The sequence below is a fragment of the Mastacembelus armatus genome, chromosome 7 (assembly GCF_900324485.2).
Source record: "Mastacembelus armatus chromosome 7, fMasArm1.2, whole genome shotgun sequence".
Lineage (NCBI taxonomy): Eukaryota > Metazoa > Chordata > Actinopteri > Synbranchiformes > Mastacembelidae > Mastacembelus > Mastacembelus armatus.
The window spans coordinates 6,489,247-6,501,378 of record NC_046639.1 but is presented as its reverse complement, the minus strand read 5'-3'; the positions used below and the strand labels follow the sequence as shown (position 1 = coordinate 6,501,378).

At 37.4% G+C, this 12,132-nt stretch overlaps 1 protein-coding gene across 2 annotated transcripts in view; it reads left to right on the top strand.

Moving 5' to 3' along the window:
- Positions 1-11,682, top strand: part of pacsin1a (protein kinase C and casein kinase substrate in neurons 1a) — a 32,806-nt gene extending 21,124 nt beyond the window's left edge. For both annotated transcript variants that reach the window (XM_026333276.2, XM_026333277.1), the window contains 9 exons: positions 126-255; positions 2,456-2,612; positions 2,761-2,996; positions 3,941-4,096; positions 4,730-4,905; positions 6,574-6,694; positions 6,807-6,913; positions 7,531-7,727; positions 9,215-11,682. In XM_026333276.2, the coding sequence (XP_026189061.1) occupies positions 196-255; positions 2,456-2,612; positions 2,761-2,996; positions 3,941-4,096; positions 4,730-4,905; positions 6,574-6,694; positions 6,807-6,913; positions 7,531-7,727; positions 9,215-9,324 (1,320 nt within the window). In that variant the 5' untranslated portion in view covers positions 126-195 and the 3' untranslated portion in view covers positions 9,325-11,682. The remainder of the gene's footprint in view (positions 1-125; positions 256-2,455; positions 2,613-2,760; positions 2,997-3,940; positions 4,097-4,729; positions 4,906-6,573; positions 6,695-6,806; positions 6,914-7,530; positions 7,728-9,214) is intronic.
- Positions 11,683-12,132: the final 450 nt, after the last annotated feature.

Genomic DNA, 12,132 nt, shown 5'->3' with positions numbered 1-12,132 from the left:
CACTGTTACAAAGAGGCTATCTTAGCCATGTTTTCATACTAATGTCTGCTGATCCTCACAGTACTGCACTGTTTTTGGATTTGTGTGATGTTACTGCCTCACATTGTTGTCTTTGTGTCTTTCAGTGCATGAGGAACCCAGCTCCGCTGCAGAGGACAGGTTTAGTCATCAGAGTGCTTTGCCACATCCAGGAAAATGTCTGGCTCCTACGATGAATGTGCAGGTGCTGACGACACCATGGACAGCTTTTGGGAGGTAAAGACACACCATCAAGGCTGTTAAACTTGCAAAACAACCCTTCACTCGCTTTCAAGTTTGTATTGATTTGGCCCCTGAAATTTTGTGGAGTCACCACTGAAACCCTGAAAATGAGATTACTGACAGATGGTCATTTATCCCAGTGGTGTTATCACATTTGAGGCATTAGAATTAAGGAGGATTTGAAGTTTCTTTCTGACTTTGCCAAAGGACAAATGAGATGATAGATACAGTACTATTCTCATTATATATTACATATGAAGGTATCAAAATCTGTCTTGTATGTTTTGGTTTTGCACAGAGTTAAATAAATTATATAAGCTACATTTTAGTTAGTTATTGTTGGAAGGATTTGTTATTAATTTTAACTTGTGTCCAATATGCAAAACCATGTTAACCTCATATCCTGCACAAAAACCTCACACTGTAGAGGAGACTTAATTAAGAATTCTTTCATCTCATTAGGCAGAAGTGAAACTAATAAACTTTCTTGTGAATGGAAAGTGTGTTATGAAAGCACACATGCTGAAAGTGTTTTGAATAAAAAAGAAGGAAAACTGAGGAATAATAACTAATGTATGCATATACTTATTCTCAATTTCAAGCTTGTTTTGTTAACATGTACATGCACTTTTTAAAAGAAATTAAATGAGTCTTTATAGCCTGTTAACATTTTCTCTTTTTAGAATGATTAATGAAACCTATTCTTGCAAGAAAAAAACTACATATAAGGTTTAGAACTATATGTGTGAGCTGCAAAGTCAAATCAATTCTTGCTTTTATGGCTTGGCTTTATTTACATTTTGAGCATTTTTACTAGCAGGAATTGTTGTAATTCACCATTCTTAATGAGAAAAGGAAGTCACGGCACATTATGAAAAAGCGCATCCCTTTTTGAAAATATCAATTTTCACAGAACGAGATTAAAAAATGTGAATACTAAATAAACACTGTCTTCTGTTTTGCTAATGAGTGTCATCATTGGCCATTTTACATCACAACAAATACAAACATCATACAAGTTGTATCCATTTTGTGATGAAATGCACTGTGTGCACTTTAAATCACCAATTTAGAATTAACAAATTCCCTCACTACAGAGTCTTCTTTGTATGGTGCCACATAACCATGAAGACAGAGACAAAGAGCTTCAGTCATTAGCTGCTCTGAGAAGCCCTTTCACCACATGCACCTGCCTATAGCATCTGTATATTACAGCTAGTGGTTTATGAGTGATGGAAAAAGGGTTTTATTCTCAAGATTTTTCATCAGAAACATTCATATGTAATGTAACTAAGGTGACAATCCCAGTCAAACTTAATATAACCGTGAAATAATTACCAATCTGTTGAAATATGGTGAAAACCCAGGGGCTCAGGTGTGTTTTCATATGTAGAACTAGTCCACCTGTGTGTTGTTGTTGGTGTGACTTGGCAGTCTGTCACAAAGGCCAAAACTCATACTGTCATACACCTGTCTCACTGCCCCCTGCAGCTCTCTCATCACACATACAAGCTCATGTCAGGACCAATCACAGTACAGCTCTGCAGCCAGCGGACACATCATCTCTCCATGAGTTGTGTCTGTATGATGGTGTATATGAATGCATGTATTTAAAGTGTCTACACACACACAATCTTTGGTTTCTATATGTATTTCTGTGTCTACCTCATCGTCTATCCCCTGTCTGCCTGCATTACACCGCACAAGAGGATTAAAGCAGTCACAGTTTGGGCTCACACATAAACAGATACACACACGGATACACACATGAGTACAAGCCCATGTCATTGCATAACTACACATGCACAGGCACGAGCAACCCCCACTACCCTCCCTTCATCATGCACCATGAGCTCACGCCCCCTGCAGGCGATAATAGGTTGAGCCACAAAGCCTGCTGCTGCTTTTTTTAAGGAGGTCTTCTTTAAGGTGGAGAGAAAGAAGAGACTTGGATTTAAAATCTGCATTAATACATGTGACAGAAATAGCATATTAGCTATTAATTAGATACACAGCTAAAACCAGTGCAGTCTCATACAAGAGTTTTGCAATAAAGTCAGCCTCTATATAGATAATAAAGTTGTTTTACAGAGCATGAGTTGATGAGCATGTAGTTTATGTTACTCTTGATTTATGTGAGGTTTAATCCAGACATTTATAGTCAGTCCCTTTAACCTGTCTGCCTGTCTTTCAGGTGGGAAACTACAAACGTGTTGTCAAGAGATTTGATGATGGCCATCGGCTTTGCAATGACCTAATGAGCTGCCTGCAAGAACGTGCCAAGATAGAAAAAGCCTATGGTGATCAGCTAACTGTCTGGTCCAAGAGATGGAGACAGCTCATTGAAAAAGGTTGGCTTTGGGAAAAGGGTTAATGACATAAACAGCTCAACAAATGGCTGTTCTTTCAGTTTGCCAAAGCTCCATTTACACAGTTTGATGTTTGCTATCTAGGGATATTTGACTTGTTTGGAATGAATTATTGTTTTCCCACACCTAGGCCCACAGTACGGCTCAGTGGAAAGAGCCTGGTTGGCTGTGATGACAGAGGCAGAAAAGGTGAGCGAGCTCCACCAAGAAGTGAAGAACAACCTGCTGAACGACGATAACGAGAAAGTGAAGAACTGGCAGAAGGAAGCGTATCACAAACAAATGATTGGAGGCTTTAAAGAGGCCAAGGAAGCAGAGGAAGGCTTCAAGAAGGCTCAGAAACCATGGGCCAAAAAGCTCAAGGAGGTGAAGGGCATGGAAACTAATTCAAACATCATAATCGTCCACTTCTTTCTAGCTCACACTAACTACTGTACTTGTGCTGCTGTTGTGGTCCTTTATGTCCAGTTGTGGTACATAAATAGTGCAATTTCTCCTTTTTCATCTATCACGCTCCACTTCTTTAGACTTTAAAACAATAGCTTGACTTTAGGGAAAAATACAAATTTGCTTTTTAGACACAAGACTGATAACCCTCTTTTGCCTGTTAAATATGGAACTAGAGCCAGGAGACCACTGGTACCAAGTTTGTTTCATTTATTCAACAAGTAAAAGAAGAAAAAGAAAGTTGTGGTTTCAAGCCCAAAAGTGTCTCTTCATCAGATACAGATTCCTTTGTACCTGAAGAAGAGAAGGATTTTTGAAGAGTTGTAAATCTGTGAAAACAGATTGTCACAGTGAGTTGCCAGCCAATTAGTAGAAATGAGAAATGAGCAAGTCCCCGCCTGCACCAGGAAATAATCCAGCATATAAATTAAGGCTCAATAAATAAAGCATTATATCAGATCTCAGTGAGAAAACAGATGTTTCTTAGAGATAGGCAATATCACAAATTCTCTAAGTAATACTATGGCCAGGATCTTCATGGGTTACCATGCATGGTGGCTGTGTATGACAGACAACGGCACAGAGCCCAGTGTATACAGCTCTGACTCTATTTTAATGACTCTACAGGTTAAATGTAATTTCCTTTCCTGTAATTCATATAAAAAATATTATGTCATCTATTCCTGCCACTCTGTTTATCTCTGCTCTATTTATAGTAAAATGACATAATATCTGTGTTATTTATGTTCATATTGATCATATTTATTTCTACTGTGAGATGAATAGATGTGACTTTCTTTAGTTCCTTTGGTCAACTACCATGTTATTTGAGATGCTGAAAATCTGTGTCTTTGGCTGTACAGATGGAGACAGCTAAGAAATCATACCACATGGCCTGCAAGGAGGAGAAGCTGGCTGCAGCCCGAGAGGCCAACGGCAAGACTGAGGCTTCTGTCACACCAGACCAGCAGAAGAAACTCCATGAGAAAGTGGACAAATGCAAACAGGATTCGCAGAAGGTGAGAAAAAGACTGGAAATCACGTAAAGTCTGAGACGAGTGGAAAGCAAAGATATAAGGAAGCAAATGAAGGCAAAGCAAGTTAAGATCTTCAGACCTTTGACATCAGATTGTTGCCTTGAATATTATGATGTCTGAATAGAATTTCAGAGCAGATCAACACAAATAACTAAACTTGCATACATATAAAACATACATACATATCTACTGATAACTGTGCCAACATCCTACTTTCTTGTTACTTGTATCAGTGGAAATTACAATGGAAGTTTCTCTGGGAACAGACGAAAAGTATCACCTTGTCTTATCTTACAAGCTCTCTCTTACAGCTACTGTATATTGATGTTCCAGCAGTCTTTAAAAGGACTAGATCACGCTAATTCCTCTGACTTTAAATGTATTCTCTTTTAAATGAACAGTTTGTCTTGTTTTGCTGTGATATACTGTTCAGAGGTGAGTTGTACTGCAAGCGGAAAAGGTCTGGTATTTGGGATCCGTTTATTTACAATATATCAAGTTACAAATAAAACAGACCAGCTATTATAAATATTACATCATGCTGGTTCTCTGTGGCTGGGTTTGCTTTTCATCGAAAACTCCAGCTGTAAGTGGGTTTTCTGTTCTTTGTCTCAGGCTAAAGAAAAATATGAGAAGTCTCTGGAGGAGCTGAACAAGTGCACCCCGGGGTACATGGAGAGCATGGAGCAGGTGTTTGACCAGTGCCAGCAGCATGAAGTCAAGAGACTGACCTTCCTCAAGGAGGCCTTGCTGGATATTAAACGCCATCTTAACCTCACTGAGAACCAAAGGTTAGTCAGACTGAAGGAGCCATTTTAGGTTTCATAGACCTGCTGGTCTGACTGTGATTTTTTTGATAAATGATTTGGTAAAATACTGTAAAGTTAAAAACAGAACTGATCTGTTTATTGTCTACTTCTTCAGCTTAATCACCGTCTGTGTATATTAGCTGTAGCACCTCCAAATTTGTCCAGTATATAATTTCAGTCCATTAAAATATCTTTATGTTAAATTTGTAGTGCTTTGCACTATATGGGTACATGCAACATGGAAATGAGTTCTTAGAGTATGATTGCACACAGATTTTAAACAAATTAATAATAGATTAGTTTGATTTGTTATGTCACATTCATCAGTTTGCTCCGTATTGATTCATCTCACACTTCTCCAGGCATGCATTTCACGTTAGCGTTCAGATTCACAGCACTAATTAATTGATTCAGTCAGTGACGTTTCTGCCAAACTGAATTTTGTTCAGGGTGAATGCTCGTCATATTCTGGGCATGATAACAAACAAAGCCATGGCCCACTGCAAAGTGATTTTCAGGCACTTTAACCAAACGTGTCATCTTTGGTTATCATAGGTAATTCAAGTAGTACAAGCACTGTATCATCCTGATTGGTTTTTTAATTCACCTCTGATTTGATTCATTTCTGTTGTAAACTTGTGTAGCCTTGAATTACTGAGTTTTGAAGGAAGCGTTTGTCCTTCCATAGACCATGTCTGTGCTTTTATGAGAACATGTTCTTGAATAGAATAAGAGTAGACACATGCAAGGATTATAATTTCATGGAGCCTTAACTTTTATCTCAGAATCTACTGCTTTTTTTTCCTCCCTATCATCAAACTGTTATTACCATAAAACTCATATTAATCTACACGAAGGCAGATAAAAGGGAAGCTGTATTCATATGAGCCTTTAATGAGTTTTTAGGATCATGCAAAAGTGAATCTTTACATTAAAAAAGTATCTTTTTTCTAACTATAAGAAATAGTCGCAGATTTGTTTAAATTCATGTAGTGATGAAACTGAATGAAATGAACAAACATTATTACACCATGTGTGTAGTTTGTGGATTTGATATGATGATGAATGCAGCACAAGTAAAATCAAGTTTTTTCGCTTTCATAAATGTACTTTCATAAATCTACATGAAAAGAAACACATTTCCTCATCTGGCAAAAAATCAGGTATGAAATATAACTGGTTCAATTTCTGTTTTCAAAAACAAACTGTAGCCCATCCTGTCAATCCAACAAGCATCCATGAAGTTATGAAAAATTATTACAAAGCTTTTATGTAGGAATTTTTTCCTCATTGCATAACATGGATCAGTGTAAAACCTGGTCAATATTAGTTTAAGCCTGTATTTTAGTGAAAAAACATCAAGGTGAATGTGCTATTTTAATGTATTACACATTGTGCTGTTTTCCACATACTGTGGCAATGTAATAATATACTGTCATAATAATAACCAGGATGACCAAATATCTGTGGAGGGCTCCGGCATCAGCAGAAACCTCAGGGAGACATTTTAGTTTCATTATGACCCAGTGTTGGATCTCTCTCAACCCAGATTCTGAACTACACTGAAGGTTCTGTTGCCAAATTGGCAGCACCCCCAGGGCCCCTCTGGCACTTTCATTGTCACTGTTTATTGCTTTTTCCTTCTTTCAGTTATGCCACAATATACAGAGAACTGGAACGCACAATCCTGGCTGCAAACACACAAGAGGACCTGAAGTGGTTCAGCAACAACCATGGACCCGGGATGCATATGAATTGGCCTGCCTTTGAGGTACAGCATCACACCTTTACACACCAACATAACAAAGCCTTTCTCCCTGTTTACTACAATTCTTTACTGTTTTGCTATGTTTCTGAGTGTTCCCTTTCACTCTCCCTGTCAGGAATACAACCCAGACCAGGCGACTGCTCCTCCAAAGAAGAAGAAACCAGACGGAGCCCCACCCACTCCGAGCACAGACCATGTGGCTCCACCTGGTGACCGAAGCAGGTTAGTTGAAGGAATCTATGTCTTACAGTCACATCAATCACATTGAACCATGAAACATTTAATTACACTGACATTTTTGATCTTATCATTTGATAAAAAAGAAATAAATTTGTATTCTTAATATATTTGTGTTTTTATCAACAAATCTTATGAAAAGATCAAAACTTACAATGTATTACTAGTCTGTATTTCATTACAATCCCACTTCCCCAGACTGTATGTGGCACTTACTCCCAAACCCATTAGGTACTACTGAATACATGCATATTAAAAAATTTGTCATGAATATATATTTATATTTTTTAAGAAGGCTAAATAATTTCCTAACCCTAACACCTGGATACTGTGCTTTTTAGTGAATATTACTCAAAAAGAAGTAAAAAAGTGCCTTTTTTGGGAACTGTTTTCAGCTGTAGTATTTGAGTGTTATTTTTAACAGTGTTATTTAAATCTGGAATTTACTATATAACTATATTATTGGTTTTGACCCTTTCATGGGATTTGTTAACAATAGAAAAGAAAAATACATAAAATCCCAAGATCTGTCTTTTGAAAAGGTTTTAGTCTTTTGCTTTAGGGTTGCTTGACCCTCACCCTGCCTTTTCTAACTGTTCCAGTGTGAGCAGCTATGATAAGAACCAAGCTTACTCGACTGAGTGGTCTGATGATGAGCAGCCCGCTGCATACTCTGGCAATGAAAATGGTGGGAATGGGAACTCATTTGAAGATGATTCGAGCACTGGGAAAGAGGTCCGTGTGCGAGCTCTCTATGACTATGACGGCCAGGAGCAGGATGAGCTGTCTTTCAAAGCAGGTACTAGTCAGTGAATGGGCGACACTGGATGTATGATTTTGTCTGTAGTCAGGAGGTGAAGGATTAGATGACAGGCCGTAGCATGTCACATGTGGTCAAAAATCACCATCTGATTTAGATAAAAAAGCTGCTTTCCTCTATAGATGATAGCAGTCATTAGTCAAGAGTAGCCACATGGAAAGCAAATTACAGGCACTTAGCACCAATTAACACAAGCTCTTTGGGAAATGGCCTTACAAAGTGCTATAGGGCACCACACAGTGACTTGACTGGTAATTTAAAGACAAAAAAGAATAACAGCTGAAGAACACACAGCTGTGCATCTTCATCTTGTTTCCCTCATAGCGTATCCACACAGATCAGCTGTTAAATAATCTTAGGCATGGAGATGGTGATGAGACAGTCTTTAAAAATCTGTATGCAATGAAAGTTGCATTTTGAGAAAAATGAAAAATTAATGGGAATTTAGTTTTGTGGAGCCTTCTGGAGAAAAAGAAAAAAAGTTACATTTACATACAGTGTTTATAAAATGTACCTTTTAAGGCCTAACAAAACATGTTGGATGTATTTATTTCCTCAGAAAAACATTTAATAAGATGATTATTTTTGTCATATTTTGAAATCTGTATTATTTACATGTATTATTTTTTGTGGTTTATTCTTGCATTTATTGACATTTACTGCCTCCTGTAGATCAGTGAAGTAGTGTTGAGCTCACTGGCAATAATTGTATCACATTGTATTGTGAGCGTATGTGCATCCTCATGCACATGCACATGAATGAACAACACTATGATCGACACATAAAAATTAAAACAACATACTCATAGTTAATGCTTATTTTGAAATCTGTTTACTTTAGTTTGAGTATGGGGTGAAAGTGGATTAACACAGCCTAATCAAATAATCATTTAAAATTCTGATTTCAGTAAATTCTACACTGAGTGTCTTCATTTTGCCACTTTGAAGCCAAAGGAATATTAAAAGAATTATACTGTGTATTTTTCTACTGCAGTTTAATTCTGGCAAGTTCCTTTTCAAAGGTATTTAGAGTAAAAGGAATAAAAAGAATGCAGTAGGTGGTGGTTATCTAGCTTAGTACAAGGACAGGAAATGGGCAATCAGCTAGTCAGGCTCTACAACCAACAAAATCCACCAACCAGCAGCTTAAAGCTCATTTATTTACATTTTTGGTGAAACCATAGTAAAACCAAAGTGTAAAAATGGCCAGTTTTAATGTGTATGAACATGTTAATTAGTTTAGGGTTAGATGTTACATGTTAACACCTTTCCAGTCTTTGTGCCAAGATAACTGGCTGCTACAAAAAATCCAAATAATTAGAATTGGTTTCTTGTCTAATTTTTCTGGAAAGACTGAACAACTGACCTTAGTATTTCTGAAACACTACATACAATACACTGGCAGTATTTACAATAATATCTGCATTGACATTTACAAAACTGTGCTGGTATCTGGTATCTCACAGGTGATGAACTGACCAAGACTGAGGATGAAGATGAGCAAGGCTGGTGTAGAGGGCGTCTGGATGACGGCCGAGAGGGACTGTACCCGGCCAATTATGTCGAGCCAATCTAGTCAGGTCATTGGACAAGGACATGCCACTGGAGGCAGCTTGAACTGTCCCGCCCAATTGCACCGCACATAGCCAGAGACTTAAGAGCATCACATCCCTTGCCCAACAGATGCACCAAGCAGTCTTGCCTAAATAAAAACTTAGTAACCTAAAAGACAATATATCAGTATAATATATTTTATCCAGCATTTGGGGTGGGTGGACTTATACATTTAAAAACAGGAGCAACAGTTATTCCAGTATATACACACTCAGCTATAACATCAAGACAGTGGAACACTTTGCTTCTCTGTGTAGCTGTACTTAACAATATGATGCAGCTTATTTAAACTTGCAGTACATTGCAGTCTGTTCTCTAATGAAAATGGGGAAGATAATATAATCAGTTACACCCATTCAACAAAAACAAGCTTCTCCAGCCTGCATTGTGTATATACAGTGTGATGCCATTTTTGTGTAGCATTTTTAATGCTGTGTGTGGTTACTTGTCATTCATACATCGGGAATGCTGTGTAGTGTTAAAAGTACCACAGACAGTATCCTCTAAATTTTTTCTGTTTTTGTTTTTCTTTGTGATTTGGTCCAGCTTCTTTTCCAGTGTGTGCAGTGCTATGTGTTTTAAACTGTTTCTAAACTTGCATAGCAGCATGTGCTATGCAACAACTTGCATTCCCTGAATCCTGCAGCCTTGTGCCGGCTACAACTTGATGCAACAATTCAACTACAAATGCAGAGTTTACCTTTTAGCATCACATGCTTCTGGACATGCACAGGTCACTGTTTTCATGAGACGAAGCTTGTGGATGAACTGATTTTATGTTTGTTTTGATTTTAACATTGAATTAATTTTTGTCTTTCTTAGCATCACAAAACTAATATCATCATCATGCGTCATGGAAAGAATATATGGTTTCTGTCGAAGCTTTCATTCTTGGTTCAGTAGTTGAGGTCTTACTTTAATCCACTCCTGCTAACCAGAAACATCAGTGACACAATCTCTCAGAGCGTCATCAAGCGATCAAGTTGACTTCTTGAGGTTGCCACTGCAGTTTAAGAGGAGAGTTTTGAAAAATGTCTGTGCCAGGCACTATTCTTCCAGAGAGAGGGGTCAATGGAGGGATGTCGATGTGTTAACTGTGCTACAGGCTGTAATCTGAAGATCGAAGCCTCTCCAACAGGACATGAATGTACTAGTGTTTGGGCTTGAAATAGAGCAAATTGTCTAAACATGGTTCTATACAGTCATTTAAAGCCTAGCAAAAGGCACTAGTTATGTGGCCTGTTTCCCTGCTGAGCCAAAGAATGACCCAATACTATCAGCTGTTTTCTCTCCATGCAATAACTTCACATATGACATTAAAACAGCTTCAGTGAAGATCAACTTGTGGCTGCCTACACAAATGTTTGTCTGCAAACACTGTGCAGTGACACAGGGAAAATGTTTGTCATCAATAATGCACTGCACATAAGACGGCTCTAATAGAATACATTACATGGCTAATTTCAAATCTTCAACTTGCTCTGCAGAAATTAAATTTATGGCAGTTATTGCATTCATCAGATGCTGATTAGTGAATTATCTTGCTATGAGTTGCACTTAAATCTCTGATGAGATGGGAGAGAGGCATTTTATAACTTGCCCTGAAGTCTTTAAATTTCAGCGGCTCAGCGATGTGTTTAGCTCTGTGTCTGGCATAGGATTTGACAGGTTTGGGTCTCACACATGAAGAGAAACACATCACCAGCTCACAAGTTGTGTCTTAGAGTAAAGCTGTCCAGCATAGCAAAAAGGACTCTTATCATCTAATTGTCCCGCCTCCTCGATGTGTGTATGCACACATACCCATGCACGCACACACACACACACACACACACACACAAACACACATGCATTATACACACAACATACATGATACACATAAGTTCAAACACATATTCCACATTACCAGGTTAATATTTTGGGGTAAAACATCTTTATCATCCAGGTGTGTATGAGTTGTGTAAATGTAACAGAAAAAAATATGTAAAAAAAAAAAAAAAATGCAAGTGATTGATTATTAAGACAAAATGTCGTGTTATACATGTAAATGTGTTTCATTAAAATAACAGCAATGGAAAACATATTAAGTAATAGATACCATATTGTATGAATTTCATTGCAATGGAATTGTCAGTGTATCATAAAAGCGTGATGTTATCCCACGCTGTCAGATTTGTATATGATGATGTAATTTAAAGATTATATTCTATTGTAACTGTACAACTTGTGTTGAGTTGAAAATGAGACCTAACCATGTTGAGGCAGTAAAAAGGTGTACATGTAAATGCTTTTTTATGTTAACGATCTCTTCCTTATGCACACAGGGGACAGCAGCTTATGTTGTGGAAACCCTATATTAGCGGTCTAGAAGATGTATGTTCATAGTTAGTGATGTACTTTTATCTCCTAACTGGTGTAGTGCCTGTTCATCTTGATGTAACAAGACGTTCATTTAATTATGCATAAAGATGATTATGATCACAGATAATGAAGATAGTGATGAAAAACCTGAAACAAAATTGATGTGATGGTGTCAATATTGCGATACTGGTTTGAAAGGGAAACAAGTTTGTTGAAAAAAAAAAAAGTTAGTGTCTGTGTTTTTTGTGTATATGTGATTTATTTATTTATTTTTGTGATTTCTCAAGACAATTCATTAAGGAGACAACACTTGGTAATAGCTTATTGTTTTATTGTATTTCCATTATAAACCCAAAGAAAGAAATATAGAGACTAATAAGACAGATTTAATAAAATATTTACTTATATT